Here is a 14,750-nt window from a genome sequence, read left to right as displayed (position 1 = left end):
AGCTCACACCCAGCCCCGCATGGGTGTCCCCAGAGTGGAGGTGCCCAGCCCAGTGTCCATTGCTGAGACCGCAAACCACCACCACAATGGGAGAGAGAGTAGGCCGGGAAGGGCCCACAGGGGCAGCTCCGCTCCATCTGCGTGTGACAGAACTTGGTGGTGGTGGGGCCTGTGGCTCTCTTTGTCCTCCTTCCCTCCTTTGGCCCCAGCGTGGCTTGCATCCTCCAGGACAGCTGTGGCTCTGGAAGGGGGCAGGGGAGTGATCGGTGCCCACCCCAGAGTGGTGTGGCCACACGCATTTCAGGGACATCAGCCTGACTCTCCAGCCTTGTGTGACCCCAAGGACACACACAAGTATGATCTTTGTCTCTGTCGCTCACACACACAGTCACACTCTGCTTCCCTTCTGCACACACACTCAGCCTCACAGCGACACAAGCACAATGGCACGCTCTGTTTCTCACAAACGTAGCCACACCTCAGGACTGGGGTGCCCTCGGGAGACCACAGTGCTGCCTCCAGTGCCCTGCCCCCACTCCCTTGCCTCCGTACCCTCCCTCCCCACCCCCCCAACTGGGACGCCCTCTGAGGCCGCCCTTCTCCCGCCTGGTGGGGTGGCTGCCTGCGGCTGGGGCCTGCCTGGACATCCATCGACCTGGCCTGGGGGAGGTGGCAGGGGGTGGAGGGTGTTCTCTAATACCGTGGCGCGGCTCCTCTTCAGGCGCCCAGCTGTGGCATCTGTCAAGGTCAGATAGCGACTCCGGAACCAGCCGGCTCGGCCCCATGGCCCCTCTCGCCTCATTATTTTTGTGTTCCGGGGCTGCGGCGACACCTCCCTCCTTCCTCCTCAACCTCCTGCCTCTTGCCTGCCTCCCCCACGCCTCTGCAGGGAGGGCCTGCAGTCTGGGGGCTTTTGTTTTCCAGTTTTTTCCATCCTCAGGCCAGGCAGGCGGGTAGACACTGGTCAGAGCTGTTCGGTCTTGAACAGCAGACAGGCAAGGAAGGTGACTCCCTCGTGACTGGGACAAGCTTTCGGCTGATGGAACCCTAGGTTGGTTTCTCAGGGGGACAGACTGAATGTGGGTGGAGCCCAGCCCCCACCACAGCCCCAGCACACCTGTGGGCAGCTTCCTGTTTCCATAGGGGCCCCACCACCTGGCATCAGTTCCTGTCTGCACCATCCCCATCCCAGTTGGGCCCCACACTTGCACCTCAGAACCCCCAGAAGCCCTGTTACAACTCACAGTGTGTGCATACACACACTGGTAAACACGTGGCACGTGTGTTGACGCTCATGGACCAGAAGAACCCACAAAAATCCAGCCTTCATGTAAACCACCGTAGCATACACATACGCACACTCAGGCATGTGCTTAACATCCGGGGGTGTAGCTAGCACACACTCCACATGCACACACGAGGACGTCACACAAAGACCTTCTCCTGTACTGGCATATAAGCCCTGTGAATACATCAGTGTTCCATCCCACAGGGGGCTGTCTGAGTCTGCACATACACCTGGGCACACCCACAGCCCCCACCGCAGACGCACGCGCGCGTGCGTGTACACACACACACACTCGTGTGTGTAGCATGTACATTATCTGATGCACCTTTTAGGTGGATACAACGCAGATCTCCTAGTTGGTGTGGTGCTCCTCACCGTATGCACTTTAGCCAGAGCTCACTCCCTGAGGCCCACTGTTCTGTGAGCACATTTATACCACCCAAGGGGCTTTTGTCCCTGACATGCTGAAGGGAGCCTGAGGCCTCCCCATTTATGTGCTCTGTCCAGGGAGCCCCTGGAGAGTGGGAAATGGCGGCTGACAGATGGACTGTCCTACCATCCTGGCCAGCCTCTCTATGTACACCAACCTGGGCCCAGTAACACCCAGATGGAGGTAGAGGTGGGGTTCCAGGTATTTTGGGGGGACTTGTGGGTTCTGGCAGAGAGGCAGGCTCAGGGGATTGGCCTCTCAGGTTCCCTCTGGGTCACTGCCCACCACTAGCCCCCAGTCAGGGTGTGTAAGTGTGGGGAGTGTGAGACGTGGGCAGACGCTGGGCCCCCCAGAGTCTTCTGGGGTAGGCCTGACCATCCACCCCCTTCCGTTGCCAGCTGTGGACCGCTGTGACCACCCTTGAGAGGGGGAGCTGGAGGGTTAGCAGTGACAGGGCCCCTCACCGCCCCCTCCCCCCCCCCCCCAGGAAACTCAAAACCCCGGGCCAGCCGCGGGTGGCGGCTTGGGGCAGGCACAAAGACGGCCTCTGTGCGGCCTGGCTGGGCTGCCCACAGGATTCTGGGGGAGGAGGCAGGAGCCGGTTTCCGTCCCATTCTGCTTCCTGCGGAGGCCGCCGGAATGCCCGGAGCTCTGGCCCGGCCTGGCCCGTCCGGCCCACCCGCAGCCCCTTCCCCTGTCTTTTCCTGGGCCTTAGGATACAGCTGCAGACTTCCCTGCAATAGTGCTGTCACATGTTTTGCCCAGAGCCCAAGAGCCGCCTGCCCCAGAACCCCTAGGCTGGACTGAACTAGATCTCAACCTCCCGCCATAATTCCCCTTTCCCACGGGTCCCTCAGAGCCCTTGGCCAGGGTTGGAGAGCCAGGCCTTGGAGTCACACAAACCTGGTTTCAAATCCTGCCTTTGCTGCTTATTGCCCTTGTGACCTTTTGCAGGTGACTTGACTTCCCTGAGTCTCAGTAGCCTCATCTATACATGGGTAACAATACTAGTTAAAGAGTTACGGAAGAAATTCAGTGAGAAGATGTGAGTAAGTTAGCACAATACTGGTAGAGTGAGTGTGCAACACAAGGGTCTGCGATTATCATGTCCTCTGGGGAGATGGTAGCACTGGGAAGGACCTAGATGCCCCTCTCCCCAACAGGCCTCATAGGGTCTCAACCCCAGGACCTGTTCAAAACCTTCTCTCTAGACTTCAGTTTCCATGTCTGCAGATCACTTCATGGGCAGATTCAGGTCCTCTGGGATTTGTAGGGTTGGAGGGGGTCCCTATCTGGAGTCTTTTTTCTTGTGTCTCTACTGTTTTCCTCATGGACCCCTCAGGGATCACAGCTCTTACAGTTTGGGATGAGGAGTAAGAACTATGCTCCATTTTACAGATGGGAAACTGAGGCTCACGATGGGGGAAGGAAGGGCACAGTCAAATCAACAGGAAGAGACGGGATGGAGCCACAAACCTAGACATTAGAATTCTGGTCCCCTGAATTGTCCTGTTAACACCCTTGCTCCTCACACACAAGCCCTGAAAGGACGGATCCCCTCTCTTCTAATTCCTTGGCCCAGTTATCTCTGAGCTAGCTTTCCTCCCCTGTCCACCAGGAGGGAGATCCTAAGTTAGTGCGTGGCCCTGACCCCAGGTTGATGTCAGCTCAGATATTACTTTGGGAAACATTAGCCTAGATCCGGAGGGTCCCCATTGGAGAGGGCAACCCTTTTCCCCGCCTCACAACTGCTTATCAAATTGGCTTGCTCTCAATGGGCCAATCATTGTCCTCCTTCAGAAGGTGTGTAGGAAGATTCAGTGAGACAAGGCATACAGCGTCTGGCACACAGGAAGTCCTCCTTCCTTAACATAGTAACTTATCCTCCTGGTTCCATGTTGCATCTAGAGAAACAGACTCAGAGGCCATATGCCAAGGTCACCCAGAGGAAAAGGCCTTCCTGATCCTTTGACTGTTGTAAAGAGGGAACCTGGCCTGACGGAGGTGCCTGATGGGGAAGCTTTTGTCTTTTTATCAGAGGTGTCCCAGATCACTCCCTAGAGCCCCAGGTCGGGGCATACCTCCTGGCTGGGGCCTCAATGTTCCTTTCCATAAAATGGGCTGACCCCCTCCGTTTTTTTGGGGATCTCTGTAAGGGAGAATGGAGCCCCATGGACTCCTGGGGTTTTCTTTAGCTTGTTTCCTTCTTCAGGCAATGGGGTTGTGCCTGCCTTAGATGGAGGGTTCTAAGAGGGTCAGGGAAGTAGGATTCTAGCCCCCTGTTCTGTCTTAGGGAGATTCTCATAGTGCTGAGGGCAGGCCTTGCCCCAGGCCATCTGCTGGGTATTAGTAGTGGTCAGTGTGTGCTCGTGTATGTTTATCTGTAGCTGGAGATGTGCCCTGTGCTCTCGGGTAAGAACTCTCTCCCATTTCCAAGGCCAGTGTCTCCATGTGCATCGCCTTGGGCCTGAGTGGAGCTTTTTTCCCCTTCTGGAAAGTCCCTAGGCTGAATCATGGAAATCAGAGATGACGCCCCCACCCCCTGCTCCCCAGCTTTCTCAGCCTCAGCTCAGTTCAGCCACCAGAGCCTGTGGTCTGTTCTCTTCATCACCACTGGCTTGCCCACCATCCGTCTGTCCATCTCAACTCCCTTGGAGGCCAAGAAGACCAGCCACCATTGTGGGTGGAGGGTCATGAAGAGGGTGTAACAGGAATGTCAGAAGTGCACAGGGAGAGGCGCCTGGGTGGCTCACTGGGTGAAGCCTCAGGTCATGATCAGGATCCTGGGATCGAGCCCCGCATTGGGCTACCTGCTCTGCTGGGAGCCTGCTTCCCCCCTCCCCCCACCTGCCTCTCTGCCTACTTGTGATCTCTCTCTGTCAAATAAATAAATAAAATCTTTTAAAAAAAAGGGGTGGGGGGCACAGGGAACTTAGGGAAGAGTGTGAAGAGCTAGGTGGGAGTGTGCAAGTCGGCAGTGCTGGCCCGCCGGGACAATGGCAGAATGGTGTGCCGTGCTAGGCTGCTGGCTTGAGATCCTCAAGGACCCAGTGGAATGCACCTTCCTCCAGGAAGCCTTCCCTCAGCAGGAAGGACTGCTGGAAGTTCTTGTTCCAGCGAAGGAACAAGAGAGGTATGGCACCTTGCTCAGACCCTGCCCTTGGCTATGGTGGTGATGTAGCACAACTCTGTAAACTTACTAAAAAATCATTGAATTGTACACTTATAAATGGATAAATTTTATAGTGTGTAAACCATGCCTCAGTAAAGCTGTTTTAAAAAAATCCTACCCTTGGCCTCAATGCCCTGCCCACTTGGGACCCTGCCAGCCTCACGACCATACCTCACACCCTCTTCCCCATTTTTTTTTTAAAGTAAACTCTACCCTCAACGTGGGGCTCAAACTCCCCACCCCAAGATCAAAAGTCCCACGTTCCACTGCTTGCTCTCCTGACTGAGCTGGCTGGGCTCCCCTCTTCCTCTTTTCTTAAGAACTATTTCAGGCTCATGTCCCCTTTGGTAATCTCCCCTCCTCTTTAAGTCACAGGCTAGCAGTTCCTTCCTCCAGAAAGGCCCCCAGTGCTCCATTTGTTCGCCTTCCCGCGCTCATTTCATATTGGTTCATGTGACCATTGGCCCAGCCCTTGTGTGCTCCTTCCCGGGCAGTGTCCAGTCCGAATCCTGCACTATCTCCCCAGTACTGCAGGGCATGGGGCTGCTGTTGGTTAATCAGGAGGAGGGGACGTATGCAACTGAACATCGAGAACATCTCACTGTGGGCCACCTGTGTGCATGTCTGTGTGCAGACATCCCTCCCTCCCACCCCCAGGCCTCTTCCCCCACTGCTGTCTGGCCTGAAGGGCTCAGGCTCTGTCTGAGGGGTGTGTCCTGGTTCCCCTGGGGCTCAGGGTGTAGTGAGGGCATTACCATCACCTCTGGTGACCTCATTGACAGCTGGCATTATGATGTCGCTGGCCCAGCATTCCGGGTTCCTGCCTGGGCATCTCCAAGCCCCTCAGGTGAAGACACTCCCCTGGGGTCTGTGACAGCTCGCCCCCCATCCACATAAAGGTGACAGGCACGGTAACAACCCAGTGTGGGGGGGCAGTCTTGGGACAGATGGGTCACCGTGTCTTGGGCTACTTTGTCAGGTGCATAGGTAGAGCAAAGGTGGTCACATAGCAGAGTGACTCATACTTGGGCTCTGGGTTCAAATTCTAACCAGTCATTTGACCTTGGCCTGACAGTTTGATCTTCTTTGAGCCTCAATTTCCTCATCTGTGAAACTGCTTAATAGTTCTCTTTTTTTTTTTAATTTTGTTTATTTATTTATTTATTTATTTATTTATTTGACAGAGTGAGAGAGAGCAGAAGTAGGCAGAGAGGCAGGCAGAGGGAGAGGGAGAAGCAGGCTCCCTGTTGAGCAGGGAGCCCAATGCGGGGCTCTATCCCAGGACTCTGGGATCATGACCCGAGCTGAAGGCAGAGGCTTAACCCACTGAGCCACCCAGGCACCCCTGCTTAATAGTTTCTATTTCCCAGGTTTCCATGTAAAACTCAGGAGCACAGGGCGGGAGGATACAGTCAGTGTTCAGTAGATGCTTACTGATAGGTTTACTTAGTTAATGGGACTCGGAGGTCACTTGGCGCTGGGAGCTAGTTGGAGAGGGGTGGGTCTGTGTCTTCTGCGGCTGGCTTGAACCTGGGAGTGGAGGCAAGGGGGATGGTCCCAGTGTCAGGAGAGTGGCTCCAGCTTTGTTTGCCTGTCTTCCCGGCTTAGCCAGGGAGCTAGGACCCATTGACCCTCAGGCTCCTCCCTATCAGTCTCTGCTTTGCAGCCATGGGCCAGAGTGGGCTGGGGTCCACCCGGCCCCTGCTTTCCTCTCAGAGCCATGGGCATGTCCAACCACTTTCTCTTGGTCCCCAGGTCCCTGAGTCTAGGATTTTCCTCGGCGCTGTTTCCATGCCTGTCAGACCCTCAAGTCTCCAAGCTGGGCTTAGGAGCTTTGGATCTCTCTGAACCCAGTCCCTCTGTTTTCTGCTTCCGTGAGGCTCTGTTCTCTAACCTTGACCCTTTGCCCTGTCCTCTCCAAGTCCCTCTTTCTCTGACCCGCCCTCAAGTTCTCTGTCTCATGATCCTCTATCTGCACCACCTGTCTCTGTTCTTCTGCCGCCGTGTCCCCCTCTGCCCCCCAGCTCTCAGGACTGGTTCCCCCTTCACCCCCCTCCCTCTGCTCTGTCCCCGCCCGTCAGCCCCTGGTCCCAGCTCCCGGCCGGCCCGGCTCCTGCATGGACAAAGGGGTCCTTTGTGGGCTGACCGCGGCTGGCAGGGCGGCGGGGCGCTGGCTCCGCATTGCTGATGAAACGGAGCCCTTTGTTGTCCCTCCTCAGGCGCAGTATTTCTTTTTGGGGGCTGGATGCGTTCCTGGCAGGGCCGATGATGGATGCGCCCGCCGCCGCCCGCCTGCCCGCCAGCTTTCCCTCCCGCTCATTCCCGCTCCGCTTCAACGCAACCCCAGCTCCTCCCCTGCTGCCTGGGCACTGCCAGGCCCTTCCTGGTCTGGGAGGGGGCTGCTGTGTGCCTTGCAGTAGAGGGCTGGTGCCTGGGAGAAAGAAGGTCTTATGTCCTTCCCTACCTTGAGTAGGGCAAACAAACCCTGTGGTCAGTGGTCCACTGCGACCAGGTCATCAGCTTTTCCCAGGGTCTAAAGCAGAAAGATGGCCCCGGGCCAGATATAGGGGCAAATTTGGAACAAGCTTAGAGACCGGGCCTTGGGACTAACTAGATGTTGGTATCTGCCCCACTCTGGGGTTTGAGGACAGAAGTTTACCTGGGTGCCAGTCCCCCTTGTTTACTCCCCACCTTCCGCAGCTGGGAAACCAGCGTCTGCCTGCAGCACCTGTTTGATGACATATCACGTCCTCTGCTCCATAGCTCAGTAGGTCCCAGGACCCTGAGGGTCTGGGAGAGGGAAGTCCCTGAGGAAGGACAGAAAAAGAAAAAGAAAAAGAAAAGAAAAATGATCGAAGAGATTCAAAGAAGGGCCAGAGCTAAACAGAACATGAGGTTTGGTCCCTACCACAAGACTCAGGATGGAGACAAAAGCAGATAGACTGAGCCAGAGCTCCGGCCCTGAACGCAGTCCCCGTGTTGGAGGGAGCTGACTTCTAATTGACCTGCCCGCCCTGCACACCGAGCCAGATCCTGGAGCCGGGAGGGGGGAGAGAGGAGAGCAAGAGCAGCGTTAATGCAGCTATCGATTTCTGCCACCAGCCAGCAGGCCGCAGAGGCGGGGACACAGAGGGGGGCTAGGGCGCAGGCTGCTCCCCTCCCCGCCTCTCTCCCACCTCTCCAACCCAAGGGCTCCTGCCTTCTCCTGTCTTTGCTCACCGGATCTGGGCCTGCCGGCACCCTGTGCTCCAGAACAGAGTATTTGAGCTCAGATGGGGTGACGGTTGTTGGCCCTAGTCTCCGACACCCAGCCAGGATCACTGCTGTCTAGAAGGGTGCTGATTTCTGAAGGAGGGTCTCAAGAGCCACCCTGGGCTTACGCCTTAGCAGTTGGGACGGAGCATAGCTATCTTACGTGAGCCTCTTCTTCTTAGTACAACACTGACCTCTGTGGTACCCCCAGCCCGCCTGACACCCTGCCAGGCCCTCCTGGGTTTGTCCTGGTGGAATATGCCAGCTGGCCCACCCTTCCTTACCACCCATCTACCTTCACTAGGAAGGGGTGTACATGGGGCCATTGCCCTCTAGGGAGAGGCAGGGAGCATCTGGCTGTCTGCTGAAGCCGGCCATCTTTGCCTCACTCAGATGGAGCTTTTCCTTCTCCTACACTTGCTTCTCCTTGTGGCCACTCCTTAGCAATCCCAGAGCAGGGGGCCCTGCCGGCTCAGGGCCTCAGTTTCCTCCTCTGGAAGTGCAGAAGGTTGGACTACATGACCTCCCAGGGACCAGGCCCCGGCTGAGTCCTGTGACTTGGGGGATGGTGGGGTTGCCTGGGGACAAAGATGTATGTGTGCAGCCCCCAAGGCTAGGGCGGGACAGACCCAGCCAGATGTGCGCCTCCCCCTTGAGCCACCAGCTGCTCAGGCTGGGCTCTCTTCTCCCGTCTTCTCCCCCTCCCCGCCAGGGTTGCTGAGCCACAGCAGGCAGGCAGGCAGGGAAGGGACCTTAGAGAGCCAGGACTGATGAGGAATCTGCCACTCCATTCCTTCTGGACAGTTCCTTCCAGAGTTCCTGGCCAAGGAGCCCTTAATCCTGGGGCTTGAGCAGAGCATGCTTGTCCTAGGAAGGGGCACCTCAGAAATGTGCTTGTGGCCAAAGAACAGACTCTGTTCCCTGGAGGGTAACACCCACTCTCATTCCCAGCCTGCACCAGCCAGAGGCCCCTCCTGCCCACAGCCTGCCCCTGGGCTCTCACTGGGACCTCATCCGAGACCCATCTGGGAGCCAGGCTGGAGCATAGCAGGGAAGCCTGAGTAGAGACAAGAGTGGGGTCTGAGGTAGTGATGACTGTTTTTGAGAGTGAGGAGGAAGCGTGTGTCAATATGTGCACAGCATGTCCCCCTACTCTTATAGGAGAGGGCTTATCCTCTGGCACAGTGCTGCCTGCCCTCTAGCAGGAGGATACATGCTCCTTGAGGTAAGGATTCTGTGCTCTATTTGGCAACCTCTTAAAGTCAGTTTCCTTTCCTTGCAGGACTTGTCAGAGCCTTGAGATAATTCGTATGTATTTAGGAATTGACAAATGAGAGCCTGAGAGTAGCTTCCCAGACTACTTTTTTTTTTTTTTAAGATTTATTTATTTACTTTAGAGAATGAGCACGCATAGTAGGAACACAAGCAGGCAGAGGGGCAGAGAGAGAGACTCTCAAGCAGCCTCCCTGCTGACGAAGAGCCCGGCAGGGCTGTATCCCAGGATCCTGAGAGCATGACCTAAGCCGAAATCAAGAGTCAGACCCCCTCACCACCACCACCAAATGAGCCACCCAGGCATTGATTTCTGGTCTACACCTCCAAACTTTGCAGAGGCTATTCCAGATCCTTTTGTAGATAGGTCAGAGAAGGAAGATTAGGAAGCAGAAGGTGACTCTATAACCTTCTGAGGTTAAACAACATTTCCAGTTCTTTCCTACCCCCCAGCCCAGGAATAACTGGCCAGAGATCTGGGCTGTACAGATCCGGGCTGAGCCTCTGCCATGACACTTGGTAACTGTATATTCATGGCCAGTTCTTTTTTTTTTTAAGATTTTATTTATTTATTTGACAGAGAGAGATCACAAGTAGACAGAGGCAGGCAGAGAGAGAGAGAGAGGGAAGCAGGCTCCCTGCGGAGCAGAGAGCCCGATGTGGGACTCGATCCCAGGACCCTGAGATCATGACCTGAGCCGAAGGGAGCGGCTTAACCCACTGAGCCACCCAGGCGCCCCTCATGGCCAGTTCTAACCGTTGTGTAAAATAGCCACTACTTCGAAGTGTGCTTGTGAGTTTTGTTTTGTTTTTTTAAGATTTTATTTATTTATTTGACAGAGAGATTACAAGTAGTCAGAGAGGCAGGGAGAGAGAGAGAGGGAGGAAGCAGGCTCCCTGCTGAGCAGAGAGTCCAATGCGGGGCTCGATCCCAGGACCCTGAGATCATGACCTGAGCCAAAGGCAGAGGCTTAACCCACTGAGCCACCCAGGCGCCCCTGTGCTTGTGAGTCTTAACTGAAATAGTACAGATAGGGGCGTCTGGGTGGCTCAGTCAGTTAAGCCTTCCACTGGAGTTTAGCCCAGGTCATGATCTCAGGGTTGTGGGATCGAGCCTCACTTAGGGCTCCATGCTCAGCTCGTCCCTCTCCCTGTGCTCCTTTCTCCGCTCATGCTCACTTGCTCTCTCTCTGTCTCCTCCTGTCTCTCTAAATAAAATCTTGAGGGAAAAAAAAACAGTACATGTAAAAAATACCTAACCATGTTGGGTCCGGCATGTGATAAGTGCCCAGCAGGGCTTGCATCTGTTAAAATGGCAATAACGTGGCTGGTCCTGGTGGGGACGTGGGAGAAGGAGATGCTTACCTCCGCCCTGACCCTGTGCCCTCTTGTCCCGACAGAGTGAAGACCCTTCCACGTGGACAGCTGACCATGTGCCTGCCCTGAGCAGCAGGGCCCACCAGGCATCTCGGTTGTGGGCAGCCAGGCCGGTGCTCGTCCCTGGACCCCCCCCCCGCAGTTGGCAGCCCCCCGGCCTCAGCAGTGGGCTCTGGGCCTCGGCCCCACCATGTCGAGCCTTGGCAGTAGCCCTCAGGACAGTGGTGGCAGCAGCAGCAGCAGCAGCAGCAACACCGGTGGCGGCAACGGCCCCAAGGCAGGAGGGGCTGACAAAAGCGCAGCGGTGGCCGCGGCCACGCCAGCCTCGGTGACCGCGGAGGACGCGCCGCCCCCCGAGCGTCGGAACAAGAGCGGCATCATCAGTGAACCCCTCAACAAGAGCCTGCGCCGCTCCCGCCCTCTCTCCCACTACTCCTCCTTTGGGGGCAGTGGTGGCAGCGGCGGCAGCATGATGGGCAGTGAGGCCGCGGAGAAGGCTGCCGCCGCCGCCGCAGCTGCCTCCCTGTTGGCCAACGGGCACGACCTGGCGGCGGCCATGGCCGTGGACAAAAGCAACCCTACCTCAAAGCACAAAAGTGGTGCTGTGGCCAGTCTGCTGAGCAAGGCAGAACGGGCCACGGAGCTGGCAGCCGAGGGACAGCTGACGCTGCAGCAGTTCGCGCAGTCCACGGAGATGCTGAAGCGCGTGGTGCAGGAGCACCTTCCGCTGATGAGCGAGGCGGGTGCGGGCCTGCCCGACATGGAGGCCGTGGCGGGCGCCGAGGCCCTTAACGGCCAGTCCGACTTCCCCTACCTGGGCGCCTTCCCCATCAACCCGGGCCTCTTCATCATGACCCCGGCCGGCGTGTTCCTGGCCGAGAGCGCGCTGCACATGGCCGGCCTGGCCGAGTACCCCATGCAGGGAGAGCTGGCCTCCGCCATCAGCTCGGGCAAGAAGAAGCGGAAACGCTGCGGCATGTGCGCGCCCTGCCGGCGACGCATCAACTGCGAGCAGTGCAGCAGTTGTAGGAACCGAAAGACTGGCCATCAGATTTGCAAATTCAGAAAATGTGAGGAACTCAAAAAGAAGCCTTCCGCTGCTCTGGAGGTAACGACGCCTTAGAGGGAGGTGTGTGGGCTCCTGTGTCTGGCCGGCAGTCTGAACCCAGCCCCGCCCCACCCCCGGCCCTACTTTTCCTGCCTGGGCCAGTGTCTGGGGGCCGCTCAGCCAGTCGACCCCTGGGCCCGGGGGTTCTGGAGCAGGCTCCCAGACACCAGTTCACCGCCCAGAAAGTCAGAGCCACATCTTGAGATCTCAGTAGGTCGTAGTTCACAAGGCAGGCAGCAGGTTCCAGGTGGGGGCCAGGCCTGGGGATTCTGAACCCCTTCCTGGAGTTTTGGGCCAGCCATTGAGGTTTCCGTATAGGTCCTAAGTTTCTGACTTTCAGGTGTGTCCTAAAGCTTCCAGTCCATGCCCTGGGATTCTAGGGCTCTCCCTTGTCCCACGTGAAGGGTTCTGTCCTGTGGACCATGTGGCTTTTAAGGGTAAGCCCTTCACTCACCTCTTCAGAGCCCAGCCTTTCCCCTAAGGCCACCCTGGTGCTCATGGGCCTGAGGCCTGGAAGAACCCTGTGTCTAGATATGTCATTGACAGAAATTGGTTTTTTGGGGGGCCTCAAGGTCAGTCTGGCTGCGTAGGTAAAACGGCCAGGGGTCCTGTGGGCCTAGGGTGAGAGGGTGGCTGTGATCCTGGGGTATAGGCCAGGCCTGTCCACTTTGGCATGATTGGCTTTGTGGGGAAATCACCACATAGCCATACGGTCAAGGCCAAGGGAGCCCAAACAGGAAGGGGCTTAGAACAGGCAGAAGGGTTCCCATGCTGCTTTCTCTCCACCCTCATGGCAGAGCTTGTCCCTGTGCCCCCAGCCGTGGCAGTCTAGTGGTGGTGCCAGGCCTGGGTACAAAAGCATCTTTTCAGCCTGCTGTCCTGGCCCCGGCCCCGCCCTTCTATGAGTGGGCCGGACGCAAATGTTCAGAATGGTTGGAAAATAGTAATGACATCCCAGCTGTGGCTGCTACCACCCCCAGGCCCCAGATCTCATATATCTGCTCTTCTGCCCAGAGAACACACCTATATGCACACAAAGGCACCCGCTGACATCTCATGTGGACACACACACGCAGACACACACCCCTCCCCGCCCGGTCCACAGTCTTAGCTATAGATGTAGCCTCTTAACACAGCCAGTATCCTTTCTCCCCACCCCGGCTGCACACACTACTACCCACCGCAGCACAGCTCGAGGCGCACGTCCGTACAGGCCTCCAGTGCGCACGCTCCCTGCTCATTCAACAGAACCACGCACACAGCCCCCTGATGGACCACAGCCACCTGGCGCTAGTGGCCTTTGGACCAGGGGAATGGGTCTTCCTGTTTGGAAGCAGGGTTCCTGGACACAGTGGCTCAGGGGCCCTCAGGGTGCTCCGGGCCCTCCAGCGGCCCCGCGGGCCAAGCCTTCTTCTCTGGCCCGGTCAGGATGGCAGGACCTCCATGGGGTGGCTGCCTTTTACTCCAGGCCCGTCCCTCCGCCATGAGGCCGTCCACGGGGGAGCGTCTTTGCACCAGGTCCCGCCGGACCCTGACTGAACTCTCTCCTTGTTTTTGTCTCCCGCCCCCGCCAGAAGGTGATGCTTCCGACGGGAGCTGCCTTCCGGTGGTTTCAGTGACGGCGGCGGGAACCCAAAGCTGCCCTCTCCGTGCAATGTCACTGCTCGTGTGGTCTCCGGCAAGGGATTCGGGCGAAGACAAACGGATGCACCCGTCTTTAGAACCAAAAATATTCTCTCACAGATTTCATTCCTGTTTTTATATATATATTTTTTGTTGTCGTTTTAACATCTCCACGTCCCTAGTATAAAAAGAAAAAGGAAAAAAAAATTTAACTGCTTTTTCGGAAGAACAACAACAACAACAACAACAAAAAAGAGATAGAGACGAATCTATAAAGTACCGAGACTTCCTGGGCAAAGAATGGACAATCAGTTTCCTTCCTGTGTCGATGTCGATGTTGTCTGTGCAGGAGATGCGGTTTTTGTGTAGAGAATGTAAATTTTCTGTAACCTTTTGAAATCTAGTTACTAATAAGCACTACTGTAATTTAGCACAGTTTAACTCCACCCTCATTTAAACTTCCTTTGATTCTTTCCGACCATGAAATAGTGCATAGTTTGCCTGGAGAATCCACTCACGTTTATAAAGAGAATGTCGATGGCGCCGTACCGAAGCCCCTCTGTATCCATCCACGCGTGCAGAGCTGCAGCCAGGAGCTCGCAGGGGGTGGGAGAGGTGGTGGGGGGAGCAGCCCACCCACTCCCGGGCCGCCTACGCTGTACTCCTGGTCCCCAGAACGGGATCCCCACCCCGACAATGATGATTTTGCGAAAATGAAAGTTCTGTTCCTTTCTCCATTGAGATCTGGGGAGCCCATGTCTCGATATTTCTGATCCTGGCTACTGCCCTTAGAGAAAATAAGTCCTTTTTTTCTGGCCTTGCTGATGGCCACAGAAGAAAGGGCTTCTTCGCGTGGCCCCCTGCCCGTGGGTGTGGGTGCCCTGGGGGGCCCCCTGCTGCCTGGGCCCCCTTGCCCACGGCCAGCTTCCTGCTGATGAACATGCTGTTTGTATTGTTTTAGGAAACCAGGCTGTTTTGTGAATAAAACGAATGCATGTTTGTGTCACGAAGCACCACCGCTGGCTTCTTGCTCTCCGGTTTGGGGGGCTGGCTTGGGGGCTGTTGCTGGGCAGGGGTGATGTGGAGCCACCTGGGAAAGGAAGAAGGATGGCCCCAGGACATGGAGAGTCTGGGATCTCTTGGGGAGTCGGGCCTGGCAGATCCTGAAGGGGGTTCAAGCAGGAACAGCCAGCCCAGATGGCATGGTGGAAGTGCTATTAATCTGGAA

At 56.6% G+C, this 14,750-nt stretch overlaps 1 protein-coding gene across 3 annotated transcripts in view; it reads left to right on the top strand.

Moving 5' to 3' along the window:
* Positions 1–14,538, top strand: part of CXXC5 (CXXC finger protein 5) — a 53,578-nt gene extending 39,040 nt beyond the window's left edge. For all 3 annotated transcript variants that reach the window (XM_046000355.1, XM_046000353.1, XM_046000354.1), the window contains exons 2-3: positions 10,815–11,899; positions 13,474–14,538. In XM_046000355.1, coding sequence (XP_045856311.1) covers positions 10,982–11,899; positions 13,474–13,518 — 963 coding nt within the window. In that variant the 5' untranslated portion in view covers positions 10,815–10,981 and the 3' untranslated portion in view covers positions 13,519–14,538. The remainder of the gene's footprint in view (positions 1–10,814; positions 11,900–13,473) is intronic.
* The last annotated feature ends 212 nt before the right edge of the window (positions 14,539–14,750 follow it).

The sequence above is a fragment of the Meles meles genome, chromosome 3, assembly GCF_922984935.1.
Source record: "Meles meles chromosome 3, mMelMel3.1 paternal haplotype, whole genome shotgun sequence".
NCBI classification, from domain to species: Eukaryota; Metazoa; Chordata; class Mammalia; order Carnivora; family Mustelidae; genus Meles; species Meles meles.
This window is presented reverse-complemented; position numbering and strand designations above follow the sequence as displayed.